This window comes from Colobus angolensis, unplaced genomic scaffold, assembly GCF_000951035.1.
Source record: "Colobus angolensis palliatus isolate OR3802 unplaced genomic scaffold, Cang.pa_1.0 Scaffold104, whole genome shotgun sequence".
NCBI classification, from domain to species: Eukaryota; Metazoa; Chordata; class Mammalia; order Primates; family Cercopithecidae; genus Colobus; species Colobus angolensis.
In genome coordinates, this window is record NW_012111364.1 from 3,743,732 (window position 1) to 3,765,094 (window position 21,363).

The 21,363-nt window shown below is 38.8% G+C and overlaps 1 protein-coding gene across 1 annotated transcript in view; it reads right to left on the minus strand.

Annotated features, from left to right (window-relative positions):
* Positions 1–2,085: 2,085 nt before the first annotated feature.
* SCIN (scinderin) overlaps positions 2,086–21,363 on the minus strand; it is a 94,840-nt gene continuing 75,562 nt past the window's right edge. Inside the window, exons 8-14 of the mRNA XM_011943450.1 lie at positions 19,473–19,563; positions 15,147–15,317; positions 11,110–11,287; positions 10,720–10,841; positions 6,191–6,268; positions 3,850–3,910; positions 2,086–3,108 (exon numbers count right to left, since the gene is read on the minus strand). Coding sequence (XP_011798840.1) covers positions 2,981–3,108; positions 3,850–3,910; positions 6,191–6,268; positions 10,720–10,841; positions 11,110–11,287; positions 15,147–15,317; positions 19,473–19,563 — 829 coding nt within the window. The 3' untranslated portion in view covers positions 2,086–2,980. The remainder of the gene's footprint in view (positions 3,109–3,849; positions 3,911–6,190; positions 6,269–10,719; positions 10,842–11,109; positions 11,288–15,146; positions 15,318–19,472; positions 19,564–21,363) is intronic.

Below are 21,363 nucleotides of genomic sequence, written 5' to 3' on the forward strand. Positions count from 1 at the left end.
CAGTATCATTGAACAATGGAACACTCTCTAGAATAATTTTCTTTAATCCTGCAAATGTTCACCTTTTTAGAAGTAGGTTTTGTTTTTATCTGGATTTTACTTGTGTTGCAGATGTTTCTTCAAGCCACATCAGCTTTAGTTGTGAAATTAAAATGCCAACTCCATAGGGCTCATAAGTATTCTTGCAATAGCAGCTGTAGTTGCTGACAATTTGTGTTCACCTCTACTTGTCAGGCTGGGCAATGGGCATAGGTACTTCCTCCCCACAGTGCTTGTGCTACTGATGCTGCTGTCTTTTTATTTTTTTTCTTTTTTTGAGACAGAGTTTCGCTCTGTTGCCCAGGCTGGAGTGCAGTGGCGTGATCTCGGCTCACTGCAAGCTCTGCCTCCTGGGTTCATGCCATTCTCTTACCTCAGCCTCCTGAGTAGCTGGGACTACAGGCACCCGCTACCACACCCGGCTAATTTTTTGTATTTTTAGTAGAGACAGGGTTTCACCGTGTTAGCCAGGATGGTCTCCATCTCCTGACCTCGTGATCCACCCACCTCGGCCTCCCAAACTGCTGGGATTACAGGTGTGCGCCACCGCCCAGCCTGATGCTGCTGTCTTGTTCCCATCATTGTCTCTGATTCCCTGGGTTTGGGATTTGGAAAAGCAGTATTCTCACAGCTCAGGCTGCAATGATTTTTTTTCTGGTCCTGTGGTGACAGTAGAAGAGAACCCTGTGGAATCTCCCTGTTTCTTTAGACTTCAGTCCATTCTACTAGGCATGCTTTCCTTTTAAGGCCTTTGCTGTTGGTACTCCTTCGGCCTGGTTGTAACCTTGAGGTTCACTCCCCACTTGCTATCGATTCTTTTTTTTTTTTTTAATTTATTTTCACACAGAGTTTCACTCTTATTGCCCAAGCTAGAGTATAATGGCGTGATCTCAGCTCACTGCAACCTCTGCCTCCCAGGTTCAAGCGATTCTCCTGCTTCAGGTTCCTGAGTAGCTGGGATTACAGGAGCATGCCACCACACCTGGCTAATTTTTATATTTTTAGTAGAGACGGGGTTCACCGTGTTGTCCAGGCTGGTCTCAAACTCCTGACCTCAAGTTATCCACCTGCCTCAGGCTCCCAAAGTGCTGGGATTAGAGGCGTGAGCCACCGTGCCTGGCCTCGATTTTCTGTTTAGATATCACCTACTTAACCACGCCTCCCTTGACCATCCTGTTAGTATTGCCTAGCTCCTTTCCTATATTTTCTTCTCCACAGGGCATATCTTCTAATGTATTTTATAATATCTCTATGTGTTGATTTGTTTTGGCTTCTTGTTTCTTTTTTCTCTTCCCTAGAATATAAACTCCACAAAAGTTTAGATTTTGTCTGTTTCATTCATGTTGAGTCCAAAGTGCCTAAAAGAGTGCCTGATACTGAATAGACATTTTGAATGAATAGTGCCTTGAAGTACGGCTTCTCTCTGCTTCCTTACCTCCTATGCAAGCTCCAGGATCTCACGGGAGAATTCACCATTAGGCCATAATAAAACTGGGCCCACTTCTCCATACCAGGACTCAATTTGAAACACATATGCCCTTCCAGAGAAAAGGTAAAAACTCTCAGATCACTTCCACGCTTCGTTTCTTCTTCCCATGGAAATACAGCTTCCCCTCCTCAACTACCCAGTCCTCTATCCAATGACCAAATTCAGTTCCTACTTTACTGGGGCTCCAGATTCTGTCCCAACTCCTGTTTTCTGGGGACCTGTGTTTCACATGCAATCTCATATTTCAAAATTTTCATAATGATCTGACCATAAACAGCTGTTTAATTTTGACCACTTAATGAGAATGAATTAAAAAATATTAAACTCAAATCTACTTATGCATAGATGTATTTGACCTTAAAATTAATAGTGTAATTAACTCATCAAATTTGAATAAAATGTCATAACACAAAACTTTCAAAGAGATGTATTTTAATAATTAAAGACAGCATTAGTGAAGTTTTTCTGTATGTATCTTTTGTGATATTAAACATGTACTGTCAAATATCTATCTATCTAAGTGGATAACAATGCAATTCATTTTGTCATGAAAGAGCTGTGCTTTCAAAGGCTTTTAATAAGGTTTAAAAAAAGATAAAATTTCTCTTAGAAAATAACACGTAGGAATTAATGGCATCAAAGTCACATTGACTAAAGAAGGAAAATAGCAACAAATTGTTAAAGCCACTTTAACATAAACCTTATTGCAAGTATACAAATCTTTTGAACACAGTCTATAGAAAAGAGAAAAACTTCCAAGGCATTACAACTTTTTCTCTGGCGTGTTAAAAAACAAGTTTGACTAATGGCTAATGCATTATAAAATTTCCTATCTGACAAATCTCTCTAGATTAAGCATAGTATTTTACTTTTGAAAGGTCATAAAAAAGATATAAATCAGTTTCCAGAAGAGCTAATATTGGCCCATAATGAAAGTTTCCTTCAGGTTATTTGAATGTATTAACGTGAGAAAGCTCCAGTTTAAGAAGAATTTCAAACCAAAATTAAGCATTAAAAAATAGGCATTTGGTTGAGGTTATTTTTTATTTATTCATTTATTTTTTGAGACAGAGTCTCTGTTGCCCAGATTGCAGTATGGTGGCATGATCCCGGCTCACCGCAACCTCAGCCTCCTGGGTTCAAGCAATTTTCCAGTCTCAGTCTTCTAAGTAGCTGGGATTACAGGTATGCGCCACCATGCCCAGCTAATTTTTTTTTGTATTTTTAGTAGACACGGGGTTTTGCCATGTTGGCCAGGCTGGTCTCGAAATCCTGACCCCAAATGATCCAACTGCCTCAGCCTCCGAAAGTGCTGGGATTACAGGTGTGAGTCACTGCACCCGGCCTTAATTTTCTAAAGACAAATAAACAAAAAGCTTTTCCTGTTCCTCTCCCAAAAGAGCAATGAGATAACTGCCTTGTAATGTTTGTTTGCTTTTTACAAACACCAGTTTACCACTTGCTGGAATCCCAGCCCAGGAACCAGCCTGTGAATGTGGGTGGCTCATGGCCCTGTTTTATGATGACAATTGGTGTCCTCTTGTCTCTTCCAGAAGGGTCTGTCTCAAGGTACATTTTGGCTAAAAACAGTTGTAAAGACATATAAATTCAGTTAGTTTGGGTTAAACTAAAGTAACTGCAGATTGAAAATTCTTCGAATAAAAGTAATAAATTAAATTTCCAGAAGAACAAATAAATATTGGCCACATTGAAAATGAAAATTCTTCGAATACAGTTCTTCAAATGAAAGTAATAAATTAAATTTCCATTGACCAGGTAGACAAATACAATTTCTTTTTGATTTCTCTCATCTGCCATGAAAAGCAACATGCGAGTCTCATCAATGCCCGAAAAAGTTCCAAGTTTTATAGAATTGTTCTGGTGGCATAATTATTGTTACACTTTTCAGTAAAAGGAAAATTGTGCCAGAAAGAACAGCTTTAGTCAAAAGGAATTTTAAAAAATCTGGCTTATCACAGTCATGGAGGTTTTACTCTTATCATAATAAAACAAGGGTTGAAATGAATTTAAGTTTTTCAGGTTAAATTGATATAAAACAAGGGTTGAAATGAATTTAAGTTTTTCAGGTTAAATTGATATAGTTCTATTCTAAATTAGATAACAAAACATATTTTTTCTTGTGCCCATCTGGAAATTCTCCAGTTCAAAAAATCCCATTACTCTTTAGTTTTGAGGAGGAATGCTAAGCTACTTCTTGATTTTGAAATGTCGTTTTGTAAGACATGGTGGCAAAGAGCAGTCAGACACTCGGTCATAATGGTGCCCAGTTACTGCTATAATTGTCCATCAATTGAGCTTACCAGACTTCAGAGATTCTTTTTTCTCAACTTCATTAGCATCTTTGCCAATCCAAATAAATATCTGAAAAATGAAACAATAATAATATGTATGGTTTCTGGGTTGTTGACTCAGGCTAGGCCCTGTGTAAAGTGCTTCACACACACACTGCTCATTGAATCCTCACAACATCCGCAGAAGTTAGGGACGTGGAGGCAGTGGCCCAGAAAGGTACCATCACTTTCCCAGTGTTCACACTCATCAGGAGACACCTAAACTTACATTTAGCCAGTTTCACTTCAGATTTCACACTTGGATATTTTATGTTCACATGGTATTTTCTAGTTTGTAAAGTGATCTTTCACAAAAACAACAGATTGTCTGGGTGGATTTTTTTTTTTCATCCACCCGCTAGGGTGTGACAGCAGTCAGTCAAAGGAAACAAAAATATTTCACCTCCGAATACACTTCTTTGACATATTTTGAGATGGCTGTTCAGAGGGCTTGCAAAGAGAAAGAGTCCTGCAAAGCTGCCTTTTGTGGGGGAAGAGCTGCATCTATAGAGAATCTGCATTGGTGCAGCTGGGCTTTCTCTGAGGCCCTCCCTTTTCGGGATCTAGGGAAGATTAACTGAGAGTCTCACACCCTTAAAGGTCTGAAAGAAACATTTACCATCTATACTATATGTGAAGTTTGATTCATAACAAGACCACCTTTCCTAGCCAGACCTCTTCTCCCATAACCAGTTTTGCCATCCTCCAATGCCCCATTCTTTCTGTAACTTCCAAATGGTACAAAAGCATCAACCATCCAGCCATTTCTTCAATTCTTGCATTCTGTATGACTCCTGTGCACATTAGTATATTTGTATGCCTTTTCTCCTATTAATCTGCCTTCTATCAACTGATTTTTATATGAACCTTTGGAAAGTGAAGGGGAAATTTTCCCTTGGCCCTTACACAGTCATTATCCCCATTTCCTAGATGTGGATCTTGGCTGGAAGGGACTGCATATAGACACAGACCTTGTCTGTGGGTGATCCCAGACTCCCTCCAGGAACCTCTGGCATAAGGTTAGTGTTTTTCTCTTCTAGTAGCGTGCCCTCCCTATAAGATATTGGTAAAAATGCTGTAATGTTTAGTATTTAAATAGCATTTTTTTAAAAAAATTGATATATAATTATACAATCTGTATATAACCTTCTCCTTGTCAAATGTGTGGTTGGGGGTACTTTAATGCTGAAAAAATTTCCTGAATTACCTTATATTGAAATCACTTTAAAATCACTTGTGGCAGAGCAATTTTGGTCAGTTATGTTTAGACTGTATTCTAGTTCATACTGAAAGTGCTGAAATATTCGTGTGCAGGGCACAGAACAAACCATGACAGCATGGTAATGTAAATAAAAAGTATGACTTTAAAAAATGAAATGTAGCTTGGTAAATATTCTAAAAAGTATCCATGATTACAGAAACAAGAGTTGACTACAAATGAGAAAAATTAAATACATATCTGAATAAGGAAGTGTAATTCTTCTTTAATTCTGAAATACACAAGAGTGTTTTATTGACCTGGAGATTTAAATCTCATCTAGAAATAAGTACTCCATTCACTTGGCAAGAATCTGAGGCTGGGCCCTCAAGTCAAACATGGTCATTGTAGATCAGAAGCTAGGGTGTGATATAACTGAATGGTTTATCAGCTGGGAACAAACTTAAAAGGAACAATCTTTGTGCTTGCCTCTAAGACTAGGCCTAATTCAGATAAGCATTTCACACTTGTTCTATATAATTTAGTTCATAATATATTTAGTTTTCTCTTTCACTGTTAATTTACATAGAGGTTAAAAACCTATGAGATGTGGCATGTCAAATCACCGTTAATTTCCTTGAAAATTAAGATAAATAAAACAGTAACATATTTTACTGTGTAGATGCAAAACTATTCTGCCTATTTCTTCCCCAGGGGAGGGGCACCCATGACTTCTTGTCAAATTTCAAGAGAAATTTTGAATATGTTGGTTTCCTCAATGGCATTGTACCCCCACGACACTGTACACACGAATACACTTATTAAATGAATTATAAACAAATTAAGAATGAGTAACTTTTACAAATAAATGAAAAATGAATGTTTTTTTGCCTATAACTGTAAAGCCAAAGATGGTAGCTCTGGAATTATTTTCATAGGAAGAAATCAACTTGCCATATGTATTAGTTTCATTTTTACCAAATGTATGTATATTTTTAACACAGCCTAAATCTCTAGGCTCATTTATATCTAGATTTACCATTTCTCAAAGCAAGTTCTGTCATCTTCCAACCAAGAATGCATTCTCTTGTTATGAACAAAATGTAGTTGTACCTGTTCCCAAGCATCTAGTAACATGACATCATCTTCTGCTAAATCATCCTGGGTGAAGTCTCCTGGAACCTCTTCAATCTGAAAGGTATAAAAAGCTATATGAGCAAACAGTAAAGCAGTGATTTTTCTAATACATAGGATACAAATGCCCTGTATTTTTTTTTGAGTATAGTGAAAATAAAATTTGGTAGTAATTTTTTTCTTCTTTTTCAGGTAATAAAATTTTAAATAATTGATCATTAATTTGACATCACAAACTGGTGGTATTTTATTTGACCAGCACAGTATTTAATAGAAACATTGCATTTGTGGAATTAAATAATTCAAATATAAAGCTGGTGGAACTTTAAATTATTCTGAGCTTTGAGAGGAATGTGGCTATATGGCCTGAGTCTTGAGGCATGCACTCAGGTTTTTGCCTTTTTTTCTGCAAATAATTCGGAAGACCAAAGGGTGCAGAGCTAAGACCCCCCTCAGATCATCACTCCTCACAAAGTAAGAATGTATTCTTCCTTGGAAAGTATTAATAGCAATCTGTAACCAATCAAATCACTGTCAGTATGCACTGGTCTTATATAAAAAATTACATAAGCCTGCTATAATTTCTCTGTTTCTGCCTACTGTCAGTGAAACTTTAACTCCTCCACTTTAAAACACTGGCCTCATTCATTTGGAGTCAGTGTTTCCCGGGTAGCTATCCTCAAGCCTGGCATTTCAATAAACTATATATTGAATCATATTTTCTAAATCTCATCCTTAAGGTTGACACATTTGAATGCCCACATATATAGTCAATTTGCTTACAATCCTCTGTACTTCCAGTCCCTTATGACTAATTGTTTCACAGATTTATGTTGCCTATCTAGTTCCTAAAAACATTTGAGTTTATAGTCCAAGTATTAAATTATCTTTCATTTTGTAGGTCAAGATTACTTTTAAAAAATCAATAGGGCCGAGCATGATGGCTCATGCCTATAATCCCAGCACTTTGGGAGGCCAAGGCAGGCGGATCATGAGGTCAGGAGTTCAAGACCAGCCTAGCTAACAGGTGAAACCCCGTCTGTACTGAAAATACAAAAATTAGCCGGGTGTGGTGGCAGGCGCCTGTAGTTCCAGCCACTCAGGAGGCTGAGGTAGGAGACTTGCTTGAACCTGGGAGGTGGAGGTTGCAGTGAGTCAAGACGGTGCCATTGCACTCCAGCCTGAGCAACAGAGGGAGACTCTGTCTCAAAAAAAAAAAAAAAAGAAAAGAAAAAGAAAAAAGAGAAAGTCAATAGGCCTGGTCATTTTAATAAATCAAAAATTTTCAATAAGATGACATTATAACATAATATTGCACATACAAATGTTTTATTTTTATTTTTAATTGTGTTAAATTATAGTTATAGCATTAAACGGTAATGAGAGGGTTAGCTTCATCCACCCAATACCAATGGGCACGCATTAATCTAAAGTTCGGTATTTTTAGAGAATTCTGGGTGAAAACCCCCTTGGATCCTTAAGGCAGGAGTTTGGATTATGGTTCCCAGTTCTTTATTCACTCCCTCTGGCATGTGACTCTGCAGTGCTGTGGAGCTGACTGGGGTCTTGGCCATGTCATATTAGCAAAGGTGACTCAGCAAGGGCCTTTTTGTGTCTTTGGCTTTGTCACTGGAAAAACATGTATAAACCCAAAACATGCGCCCAGCATAGATGAACCTAGTTCCAGGCAGCCTGCAGACATCTGAGCATGACAATTCATGTTTGTTGTAATCTGATGAGATTTTGAGATTGTTATACAAAATAAAAAAAAAAACCTTGACCATTTAGAGGGCAAAGGATTTGTTTATATTATTTTTATAGGACATATACCAATCACATAATGATTTTAAAAAGAAAAACTTTAAATAGCACTTACTTGATGTCAGGCACTGTTCTAATCTTTTATATGCAACAGCTAATTGAATATTCACAACAACCCTATGAAGTAGGCACTATGATTACCACCATTTTAGAGTTGAGACTACAGCCCAGATAGGCTCAGTAACCAGCCTAAAGTCACACAGCCAGCAAGTACTACCACCAGGTAAGTGACAGCATATGGGCAGATTGGTTCCAAAAGCTGTGCTTGTAGCTAACAAGCTCTGCTGCCTTGTAGCTGCCTTGTAGGAATCTACACGTGTAAAGCCTACTTTCTAATAGTAATTATAAGATCAAATACTTGTTAGCAACAATCCATTGCCTTAAACTATAAAGGGAGCAGAAGGGGTTCCAAACATCAAACAAGAAAATGAGTTGGTGCAGAGGAAATTTATATTTCTCTTAAAGGCTAATATATGTGCATAACAAAAAGCCAAAGACTAACAGTTCTTTTTTTTAAACACACTGAGAACAAAGCCTAGGTACTTATTTTTGTAAAGTACATCTTTCTTGGAAACAAACATCTAACTTATAGCAATGTTAATAAATAATTATAATAAGAAATTATAGAAGCATATGCTGAAAAATAAGTTACTTGGATGCAATATCAAGTTACCAGTCAAAACAATAAAACAGCAGATTTTTCTGATGACAAATGCATAAAATATAGCAAGTTCAGGGATTTCCTGTAAAGTAGGTGAGCAAATTGTGGTATACAGCAACCAAATATTTATCTCAATGCACTGTTTAAATCTTTAACTTGTAGGTCAAATTATTTATAAGCTTCAAGGGGGACTTGAACCACTTCATCTCAAATAATTTTATTTCTAGTAATCAAAATATCTGGCAAAATACATGGGAAATTTTCTTTCCTGTGTTGAAAAATAAAGTTTGCATTTATTCACTAGGACATGTTGACCAAAATCTGTAGATCAAATTTTATATAAAAGAGGAATTCATTCTTTAAATGAAAAATTTAGCAAAAACTTAGCATGTGAAACAGAGAAAGTATAACTTTTTTTTGAAATTTAGGTGACAGGCTGTGGTTCAGGATGATATTTCAGAGTCCAGTGTAAAATCACTCTTGTATTCTTTTGTATTGGATGTTTGTTTCCCCCCAGAATTCCTGTGTTAAACCCCTAACCCCCAATGGCATGGTAGTAGGAGGTGAGGTCCTTAGGAGGTAATTAGGTTCAGATGAGGCCATTAGGGTGCAGTGCCCCTGCTTAGCGTCCTTATAAGGAAAGACCGAGGCTAGAGCTTGCTCTCTTGGCCATGTGAGGACACAAGAAGGCTAGAAAGTGGTTCCCTCACCAGACATCAGATCTGCTGGTGCCTTAATCTTGGACTTCTCTGCCTTCAGAACTGTGAAAAATAAATGTTTACGGTTTAAACCACACAGTCAATGGTATTTTTGTTATAGGAGCTTGAACTAAGACATGCATACACATACTTCTAATTTTACTTCTAACTAACTGGAAGTCAAAGTTTGTAAATGACTATGAAATAAAACATTCCTGTTGATGTCAGTTAATTTGTAACTGCATATATAGCTTTCTGTGATTTTTGCTCAATGATCATAATATTTCCATAATATTTTTAATTCAGTCAATATGGTGAAAATTTTACTCCGCTGGGAAATTGACATGTAAAATTTACATAGTTTGATCAGAAATAATGATTGCTGCCCATAGAAAATGCCAAATTATTAAATTAACAAATCTAGCCACATATATATTCATACAGCAACTGCATGCTCACACAGGTGTAAAGTAGCTGGTACTTTTAAGAGCAGCTTAATCTGTATAGGACATCACAACATTAATGCTTTCACATTAATTACATCATTAACCCTTAAAAACACCCTGGGTAAGGAACAGAAAGCCAAATACTGCAGGTTCTCACTTATAAGTGGGAGCTAAAAGAAGAGAACACGTGGGCACATAGAAGGGAACAACACACACTGGGGCCTATCAAAGGGTGGAGTGTGGGAGGAGTGAGACGATCAGGAAAAATAACTAATGGGTACTAGGCTTAATAACTGGGTGATGAAATAGTCTGTACAACAAATCCCCATGACACAAGTTTACCTATGTAACGAACCTACACATGTACCCCTGAACTTAAAATAAAAGTTAAAAAAAAAAAAACCCTGTGTAGAGCAAAGGTTGTTACCATGGTTTGCAGGCAGGCAGAAACTGAGATTCAGAACAGTAACATGTCTGAAAGTGTCAGAGCCACATGGGACTGCCCCTCCCAGCGCTGTTAGGTTCTATCCCACTCTTGCTTGTTTGTTTGTTTGTTTGTTTGAGATGGAGTCTCACTCTGTTGTCCAGGCTGGAGCACAGTGACGCCAGTGGCATGATCTTGGCTCACTGCAACCTCTGCCTCCTGGGTTCAAGAGATTCTCCTATTTCAGCCTCCCAAGTAGCTGGGACTATAGGCACGCACTACCATGCCTGGCTAATTTTTGTATTTGTAGTAGAGATGGGATTTCACTACTACTACCGCCAGGCTGGTCTCAAACTCCTTGACCTCATGATCCACCCATCTCGGCTTCCCAAAGTGTTGGGATTACAGGCGTGAGCCACTGCACCCGGCCCTATCCCACTGTTTTTAAAGACACTTACAATGAATCTTCCAGTTTTGTTAGAGCAGCCATAAAGCCGAGGAGGATGGTCTTCAGCCTGGGTCTCCAGTAGTGGTGAGGTCTGGTAGTCTTTTTTCCCTCCAAGGGAACTCCAGAACTCCTCTGTGGAAAACACACTTAGTTATCCAGTGCATTTTCAGGAACACATGCTTGCTGTTGCTTTATATGAACAAATATCATCTCACTTTGGTTTCAATGTTGAGAAATTACTTAAAGAAATCAGGTACCATCACCCACCCACCTTTGCAACTAATGGAGAGATTGTTAACCCTTATAAGCCATTAGAAAGTGACTTTTTGGTGAAAAAAAGATGATTGGCAATCATATCAATATAAAATCTAGTTAGTGCCCTTGGCCCCACAGCACACACCTGGCTCCTTGCCTTCTTGGATCCGTAAGGTTTTGCACTTGAGGACACTTGCTACATACTCTGCTCCTTTCTCCTCCTCCTGGCTAGCACCTTTTCCTATCCAGATGTAGCCACTATTTTGTGGCAGTTTCAGGACAAAAACATCGTTAGAATTCAGTGAATGTGCATCAACATCAACCTGGAATATGAAGAAAAATAAAACAGTGATTGAAATTCATTGCTGCTCCCTCAATAAACATGTCCTAGAAGCTGTGACTGTGGCAAACCATACATAGCCTTCTGCCCTATCCCAGGAAATTAATTCAGGGCAGCTCTGGGACACCACTATGGTGTTTTAAACCCTAGAGTAGGAGCACTTTGGTCTGTGTCACTTGTGAATTTGTGACTCTGTGTCCTTCTCTGTGAGAACTTGCCTGACCATATGACTGTGCTACTATGTCACTGGCATGACTTTCTGTATAATTGTCGAACAAGTGTGATATGTGATTCCAGAAGGAGAAGTAAGAACCAATAAGCAAGACTGAGGGGGAGTAGCTGAGACGGAGGAGGAAAACAAGAGTGTAGTGATCTTGAGGCCAAGTGAGGAAAATGCTTCAAGAAGGCAGGCGTGATTTGCTGTGCCAAATGGTGCTGCTTGGCCATCCACACTGAACTGCCAGGGTGAAGACATCCACGATGTGGAGAGTTGAATTTCACCAGGTTTCTCAGGAGCCTGTCCAAGGAGAGAACACTAGAGGAGGAAGGAACGGCTGTTAGAAGTTTTAAAGGCATGTCCAGGAATTGGGAACATTCAGGAAAATGGTTAAAATCCTCTCCCAGCAGGAATGAGGCCTCACAGACCAAGCTCAAAGGAATCTATCAGATGTGATGATGGAGAATTACAGGAACCAAGTCTGGCTTCCAGGGCTTCCAATTTCTAATATATACATCTCATTATGGGTACAGAGGAAAGAGCCAGGATGGAGAGAAGGCGACAAAGGACCTATGCCCAGACTGGTGTGAGATCAGGAAATGAGATCTAAAACAGAACCTTATAAAGACTTAGCCTGCCAGGAGATAAAGACAGGAAGACTCATGAAATGATCTTGACTGGTGCATTTCAGAGAGTCTGGGAATGTGAAAGCTGGTTTGAGAGACTGCAAGGAAATAAAGAGATGCACTGCAAGCAGCTGATGAGGTCTCACAAAGGAAAGTCCACTGGGGAAGAGATCAGAATGTAGGAATGGTGCATTTTGGTTGACTTTCCCATCTGAAATCAACTGAGAATGCCCATAGATAATGAATGCTTAAATGTCATTTTGATAGTTTTTAAATGTCAAAAAATAATAGTCATAATTAAACAGAAGAATCCGTGCACAGAAGGTTCTGGATGAGATCAATACATAACGCTGGCATTTAAACCATATGACTAAATGAGACCATGGTGAAGGGGCCAAGGCTGAGGCTTGGAGTGCTGAAGAACTTAGAGGTCAAACAGAAGAGGAAAACACAGCAAACTGGCCCGAGAGGAGTGGCCAATAGGTTAGGAAGAAACCATGGTAAGTGTGGGGATACATTCACCTAGTGAAAAAAAGAAGTGCTCAATAAAACTGGAAAGGCTGACTGGCAAATGCTAGTGGGAAGCTGAGAAAAACGGATCAGAAAAGTGACCTTTGATTGTGGCATGCGGCAGGTCACTGGCAAACTAGATAAAAACCAATTCAGTGGACTAGTGGGATGGACACCTGATTGAGGTGGTTTTAGAGAGAACTGGTTTTAAAAAGTAGAGATGATGAGTGAGTGAAAACACTGAAGACAAACCTTTCAATGATATGTGCTCTTAAGAAGGACAGAGAAATGATGCAGTAGCTAGAGAAGGTAATGGTCAAGGTCAAGACACAGTTTTTAAAGAAATGACAGGAGGTTTTTGTTACAGCCATCTTTGTAGTTCAAAGTGAATGATTCCACATAGAAAAATAAATTGATGATACAGAATGAAAGGAGATTACTGCCTGTAATCATGATGAACTAGAAGTGGAATAAATGCACGGGAAAGACAGAAATCCAGGAGATTTCTTAGGAAAGCAAGAAAGGGAAGGATCCAGACAGAAGTTGGTGGCCAGGTGGGCGGAGGAGGAATTGGGCCTTAGATAGGAGGGACAGTCTATGTAATAAATATTTAATAAATTATTTATTGATACATAACTGTATACAAATACATTATTCATTGCTAATTTATGGATAATAGTATATATGTAATATGTATAGTATATAATCACTTATAAGACACTTCACATATGTAAATTCCTAATATAAAATATTTCTTAAAATATAAATAAAAATTTGATATTTATTTCATAAAAGCGGAAGGAAAGAGAATATATACACAGATGCAGACAAATTGATAAAGTTGCAGGGGAGTAGATAAGATGATTTATGCCTGATTTATCTTCTCTGTGAACTCTAAATTAAAGTTCTGGGGGATCTGGGGAGAAAGGAGGACATGAAGGGTGGGGTGTGAAGGAGGCAGCGGGTTCCTGGATTTAGCTATAGGCCTGGAGAATTGCCAGAATGTGCATTCTGGAGTAAAGGAGCCAAAGGACAGGAGAGAGTTGTCAGAGATTAGATTACTGGAACAGATTTCTGAGGAGCTATAGTTATTGCAAATGGCAAAATTTAGTATAGGACCATGTGAGTATGAGATGAAATGCGGTCAAGGAAAAGACTGCTGGAAGAGAGAAGCCGAAGAGATGGAAATAGTGAGATAATGGCTGAAGTCATCAAAGAAGAGAAGGACTGGCAGTTCAGTCCATGAAAGCACAAGAGGTCTGGAGGAGGGAAAGTCTGATGCAAAGGAGAGAGGCAAGATAAAACTAAAGAGGTACGGGTGAGCAGTGGGGGAACTTGTCCAGCCCCATCCTTGAGGCTGTGGTGAGTGGGCCTTGGGAAAACACAAGTTCCACTTGAGAGGGCTGCAGGGGAATCTGTTCTCAGAGGACAGTCGTAGAGAAATCAGGTGCAGGGAGAGGGAGGCTTAGAGAAGAGGTCGCAGGTGGAGGGATGAGATGACCAACCCAGGTTTAAAGCGTCTGCTGATTGACTTGTATGGAGGGGGAGTTTGAGGGACAGCTCCAGGCTTGATATGCAGAGTATGCCGGGCAGTGTAAGGGTGATGTGAAAGACTTGGATTTCAATGGTGACTGGGGTGACAGGATTGTCCTAAGGTCAAAGCACTTAGCTATTTAAAAACCTGGGTGGACTGGCCTTGTCTATACCTGGAGGTCTCCTTATCTTATGGCACCACGGCATGGGGTCTGATTTCTCTCCCAGCTGCTGTCAGAAACAGCTCATGGGGCCAGTTCAGTTACGGTTCTGGTCCAGTGTGGTGGGACATGCCTCCCATATTTGTTACACTTGTGCAAACGAGGGCCTTCCCTCTCAAATGTCTCCAGTGTGGTCAATCACCTGACCATCACCCGTGATCCATCCACCTCAGGCCTTTCAAGATGGAACTTAAGCAGCCTCATGCTTTTGACAGCTAATTTGTGATAGTATTCTTAAAACTGAACAATGAGATCACTTGGACTCGGGAAGGGGAACATCACACACTGGGCTTATCATGGGGAGGGGGGAGGGGGGAGGGATTGCATTGGGGAGTTATACCTGATATAAATGATGAATTGATGGGTGCTGACAAGTTGATGGGTGCAGCACACCAACATGGCACAAGTATACATATGTAACAAACCTGCACGTTATGCACATGTACCCTAGAACTTAAAGTATAATAAATAAATAAATTAATTAATTAATTAATTAAAAAAAATTTATTTGTTTGGGTTCAATGCAACTGAAAAATGTGAGAGGCCTGGCATCTGGAGTTTTACTTTTTACTCAACTCTCCTGCTATTAGTGCTTTTAAAATTTTGAACAGTGGATTAATTATAGAAATGAAGGGAGTTTATTTGCCAAGTTTTTAAAGTCTAATATTTGCTGATGGCTCAGGTCCATTGGGAAGTCCACAACTAGGACACGTTTTATGGAATGCATGACATTACCTCCACAATTCTGGTGATAGATGCCAGGTTTCTCCGGACTTGAAAGAGGCGTGTAGGGGGAGCACGTGCCTGACCTCCTTTCTTTGATGTTCCATTCTTGTAAATAATGAGCGGTTTGTCTTTGAACAAACTCAGCAGGTGAATAGGCTCTTTGCCTTGGGAGACTCGGATCTGATGGGGGAGAAGGGGAATAAAAGAAATATAATTAAGAGTACTGTGAAAGAAAGTTTTAGTTCCAAATGTGTTCTTATGTTTTCTTTTTGAAAATTAAACAAAAAATAAAAAGTCAAGAGCAGGAGAAATGATGATTAACAGAAAATACAGGTTAATGAAAATCAGTTTTCCTTGTTGACTTAAGAATCTTTTGTTTTTGCAGGCACGGTGCCCCTGAGTAGTTTCTTGTCAGAGGAAACATCACCATGCTCCAATACTTTCTGTTTTTGAAAAGTATGAAGATGTAAGTTTGTTTGTTACATCTCCGAAAGAGACAAGGTAACACCAAAGTGCCGGTGTCTGCGACCTTATGTGAAAATCTTGAAGTGAAAATCGCTCTTCTTTCAAGGGCGCCAGTAACACTTACAGATACTTACAGAGGTACTAGAATCTCGTGTTTTTGGATCTGGTTCAGAAGGTTAAGAGATGTGCATTCAAATGCTTTACAACATAAGATGACCCCAAATCATACTCATTATTTCTATATCTCTGTATTTGTAAAATAAAAAAAATTACACACACACACACAGATTTCTATACAAGCATTAAAAACGGGCAAAAATAAACAGAATATGTCTTCTACTTTTTAACTTACCTATAGAAATGTAATAGTAGATATGCTCAATATAAGAAACTTTAAAAAATAAGACTTTTTAAAAAATAAGTCTTTTTTTAAAAAAAGACTTTTCAGGATGAAGAAATTGAAAAAAAGGGAAATTATTTGCTTGATTTTATTTATTAGCCCCAAATATTGGATTAGAATTTCCTATTTCTCGCACAAACTACTGATGCATTTACATAAAGAGTTCAAATTTCATGTCAGTTTCCCGTTGCTTTCATTTGTTCTGCCCTGTGCGAAAATTGAACTGTCTCACTTCCCCTGGTTTGTCTTTTTCTAGAAGCCAGGTGAATGGGAATGCTGATGCATGTACCATTAGAGGGAGGCCTAAAGGCACTGAAAATAATTGACTTCATAAATATATTTCAATTAGTAGGCATTCAAATAAGTGAGCAGCAAATTATGGAAATGTTTTGTCAGTTGTGGTCTCACAAATACCTAAAACTGTTGGCTTAGCATTTCATATAACATGGAGAAAACTTTAATTGCCAACATGAGAGAAAGTGAAACACTGATTAAGGCCCATCTCTTACTGTCAAAGGAGAATAAGAAAGAAAAAAGATTGATTAAAAGTAATTTTAATGGTTAATATAGTTTACAAAGGAGTGTTGAAAACCGCAGTACTTTAGTTTTTTTCATGCATTATTGTAAGCTACTGCCATCTAGTGATTAAACTAAAAATTACCATTTTGTTGTCAATTTAGGATTCAACTGGCTAACAATTCATGTAAATTCATAATCGAGTGTATCAAATATAGTACTATGAAATATGAAATATGTAAGAAAATGCATATCTTCAAAGTTTTTTGTAATATTTTGGTAAGTAATAACTTAAAGATCAACTAAATTTCATAGAATTGAGTGCATTTAAATAATTCAGTCATCTCATTAGTTAATTAAAAATTAGCAAGTTATTTTTAAAAAGTTAATATGCACCTTTAAATTTAGATTTAACTTGTTTTATGTATCTACTAACTTGTATCAAGATGGGAAGGAAACCAGCTGGAAGACTAATTTCAGCCTCCACATCTTACACTTTATGTTCTAAAGTGTCTAACTTGCCTCTCTATTTAATTATTATATTAATATAAGCAATTACACACTTACAAAGATTTGAAAACGAGACAGAGAAACCCTTTTGTACCATATAGAATCTTAGCTCCCTTGACACCAGGAATGAGGAAGTTAAACAGGCACAACCATGCAAAGGGAGTGTTTAATGCTGCTGTATCAGAATCATCACTGCACTGGCCAAGTAAGCACCTGCTTTCCGTTTGAACTCTAATCTGTAAGATGCTTTTCCCACCAGATGGGAGCAGATGACTTCTCAAAAACTGGCCAAAGACAACAGGCAGGCATAAAACAGGCAGCAGTGTGTGCAGTTCCAGCTAGGAAGACACAGGGAATGAGAGAGAGGGAAAGAGAAAGCTCCAGCCAGTTGTAGGGAAAAGGAACAAGCAAGTGCCCTCTCCCAGAATGAACAAGAAAGCAGACAGACACACTGGGGCACACTAGAGGAAAATAGGGTCTCCTTGAAGTCTGTATGTCAGTTATACAGTAAGGGAATTTAAAAAACAAAGACCCAAACTTTTTCATGGTAACTAATAAGGGTCCTGAAACAAGTAGCAGATACTCCACCATAAATATAAAAGGAGGAGCAGTTGAACTTAGGAGAGGACAGAAGGTTGAACCAGGCTAGAAACAGCAGTCTCTTAGACACAGTGAGATCTAGAACTAGACACTGATATTGTCTGACATTGTATAACATTTAAAGTTTTATAATAAATAAAGCAGTATATTATCTTTTCCTGCCCATTTTTCTCTATTTTAATCTCTCTCTCTGTCTCCAGATAGAGATAGATAAGATAGATAGATAAGTTAGTTGGATATACTAAAAAGTTGACTCATTTTTAATTACATGAAATTTTCATTTTGAATGTGGATTTAGTCATTCTTGACAAGTAATTTTTTATTTCAGAAATAGCCAAATAAAAAAATATATCTCTCCTCCCTCTCACACTATCCTCTCCCTTGCCCTTCCTCTTCTCTCTTCCTTCTTACTTGTCTCATTTCTTCTTCCATGATTTCCCTTTCTTCTCTTCCCTCTCCTCCCCTCCTTCCCCTTTTCTTTCCCCTTTCTCTCTATCTTTTCTCTTTGTCCCTCCCATTTCTGTTCATCCTTTCTCCCTCTCCACCACTTCCTCCCTCACTTTTGGGTGATGGACTTTGTTTCAGTACAGATTTTGGTGCCTGAAAGCGAAATATAAGGACTCATGCTATTTTATCAAGATTTATTTCTGTTTACTTGTGCAAAACATAACTTAACGCATGTTTATGATTTGAGAGTGTAAGAAAATGCGTCTTTTTTCTACCTATTAATTAGAATTGCTAATCTGTGCTTGTTCTGTTCTGTTGTATTTATTTCCCATTGTTGCTGTAACAAATTACTATGATTTAGTGGCTTAAAACAACACAAATTTATCATCTTACAGTTTTGGAGGTCAGAAGTCTGAAATGAGTTATGGGGTTAATTTAGATAGATCACTGGGCTAAAATGTGGAATAACAATTTAGTCATGGGGCTAAAATCAAGCTATTGCAGGGCTATAGTCCTTTCTAGAGGCTCTAGGAATGAATCTATCCCTTGCTTTTTCTGGTTTCTAGAGGTTGCCCATATTCCTTTGCTAGGGACTCTCTTCCATTTTCTTATTTTAATTTTATTTTTTAATTGATTGATAATTATAGATATTCATGGGGTACATACAATGTATAGTGATCATATTAGGGTAACTAGCATAACATCATCTCAAATATTCATCATTTCTTTGTGTTGGGAATGTTCAATATTCTCCTTCTAGCAATGTGCAAACTATATAATATGTAATTGTTCCCTCTATCCTCAAAGCTAGCGATCGCTGGTTAGTCTTTCCCATGCTGCGTCCCTCTGTCTCTGTCTGGCTTTCTGTTTTACTTATAAGGACCCTGGTGATTAAACTAGGTCCACCCAGTAATCCCAGATAATCTCCCTAGCTTAAGATCTGCTGATGAGCAACTGTAACTCCATCTCCGACCTTAACTCTCCTTTGCTTTGTTACATATCACACTTGCAGGTTCTGAGGATTAGGACATGAACACATTGAGAACATTATTCTGCCTACCGTATCTGTTGAACAACAACTGGAAACAATAATACAAGTAAAACCGTTTTAATGTCAAGCGACTATCACTGACATAGGGTGTGATTCTAATGGGAAGATTCTTTTGGGATCTTAAATCTGTTGATAGCTTTTTGTTGCTTGTGTTTGTTACCTCCTTTCCAGAATCTGAGAGAACTAATTTGAAATGAGAGTAGGAATATCTGAATTTCAAAATGAAAACATAGTTCATATCAAGAAAATGTCAAATTTCTATCCCAACTTGGGAGGGAGCTATAGCTATCCATTGAGCTAGCAAGACTTTAACTTGTGTGAGTTTTGGGGGTAAAAATATCCCAACCTGCACAGCCTGTCCTCCGAGGGACCGATCCAACTGAACAGTCAGGAATGCAGATGTTGTCAGTTCATCTCGTGTGGCATTGGCTCCTTGCCTAGAGGAATGAAAGTGAAATAAATTAGCTTGCCTTTAAATTTTAAGATCGTCGCATGTAGGCATTACAAGCAGAGACAAGTTATTATGAAAGATCAAGAAGAAGCGAACTGTTTTAACATGATATGAGCTGTTAAGCTATTGTTTTTGTCAAGGTATCTAACATTGAATTGCCCTGTGTCGTCTAGAACTGTATATGGTAGGCATTTTTATCTCCATTTTAAAGAAATTGAGCTTTTGTTCCTTACATAACTTAGCTAAGTAATCAGGTTCACCTGATTTTAAGTTGGAGCTGCCTATATTTTAGAAAACACCTCTACAGTGAAAAATAATCCATCTGAAGTGAAAATACGAGCCAAACTTACTACATTGAATGTTAGGGGCATTTTGTCTTTCTTTTTTTTTTTTTTTTTTTGAGACGGAATCTCACACTGTCACCCGGGCTGGAGTGCAATGGTGCAGTCTTGGCCCACTGCAACCTCTGCCTCCCGGGTTCAAGCAATTCTCCTGCCTCAGCCTCCAGAGTAGCTGGGATTACAGGCACCCACCACCACACCCGGCTAAATTTTTGTATTCTTAGTAGAGATGGGGTTTCACTGTGTTGGCCAGGCTGGTCTTGAACTCTTGACCTCTGATCTGCCCGCCTCAGCCTCCCAAAGTGCTGGAATTACAGGCGTGAGCCACCACGCCCAGCCAGCATTTTGTCTTTCTATGAATATTTGGTGAGCGTGAACCAAATGTCTATAACCCAGAAAAATCAAGAAAATAATAATGAGAAGTTGACAATGGAGAGGCCCCATTTTGTCATCTTAGCAATTCCATAAGGATTTATTTATTATTATTATTATTATTATTATTTGAGACAGAGTCTCACTCCATCACCCAGGGTGGAGTATAGTGGCATGAACTCGACTCACTGCAACCTCTACCTCCCGGGTTCAAGCGATTCTCCTGCCTCAGCCTCCTGAGTAGCTGGGATTACAGGTGCTTTTTTGTGTTTTTTTTTTTTTTTTTTTTTGAGACGGAGTCTTGCTCTGTCGCCCAGGCTGGAGTGCAGTGGCCGGATCTCAGCTCACTGCAAGCTCTGCCTCCCGGGTTTACACCATTCTGCCGCCTCAGCCTCTGGAGTAGCTGGGACTACAGGCGCCTGCCACCTCGCCCGGCTAGTTTTTTGTATTTTTGGTAGAGACGGGGTTGCACCGTGTTAGCCAGGATGGTCTCGATCTCCTGACCTCGTGATCCGCCCGTCTCGGCCTCCCAAAGTGCTGGGATTACAGGCTTGAGCCACCGCGCCCGGCTGCTTTTTTGTATTTTTAATAGAGACAAGGTTTCACCACGTTGGTCAGGCTGGTCTCAAACTCCTGACCTCAGGTGATCCACCCGCCTTCGCCTCCCAAAGTGCTAGGATTAAAGGGGTGAGGCACCATGACCTGCCCACCATAAGGAATTAGTAATAAGGCTGTACAAGATGCTAAGCTTCCAGCACTCAGATACGGGTCAGTCCATCAATATGGCCAGTTCATTTGTAGCCTCTCTTTCTAGGGTAGCTTGTGGCTGTTAACTCTGTGTCACCTTAACCTGTAAAGCAACTTGTGGGAGATCTGCTGTTTGATGAGCTTGTAGAGAAGACAATAAAAGAAAACAAACAAAGCTCCAAATGTGGTAAAAGCACTCATTGAGCATTATTTATTTTTAGCTAGCTTTCACATTTCTATCTGACTAGTGGTTAGCTTAGCAGTAGGAATGCTAAACTTGGATTTAGACTTTGAAAGTTAACTATTAGATTGGTGCAAAAGCCACA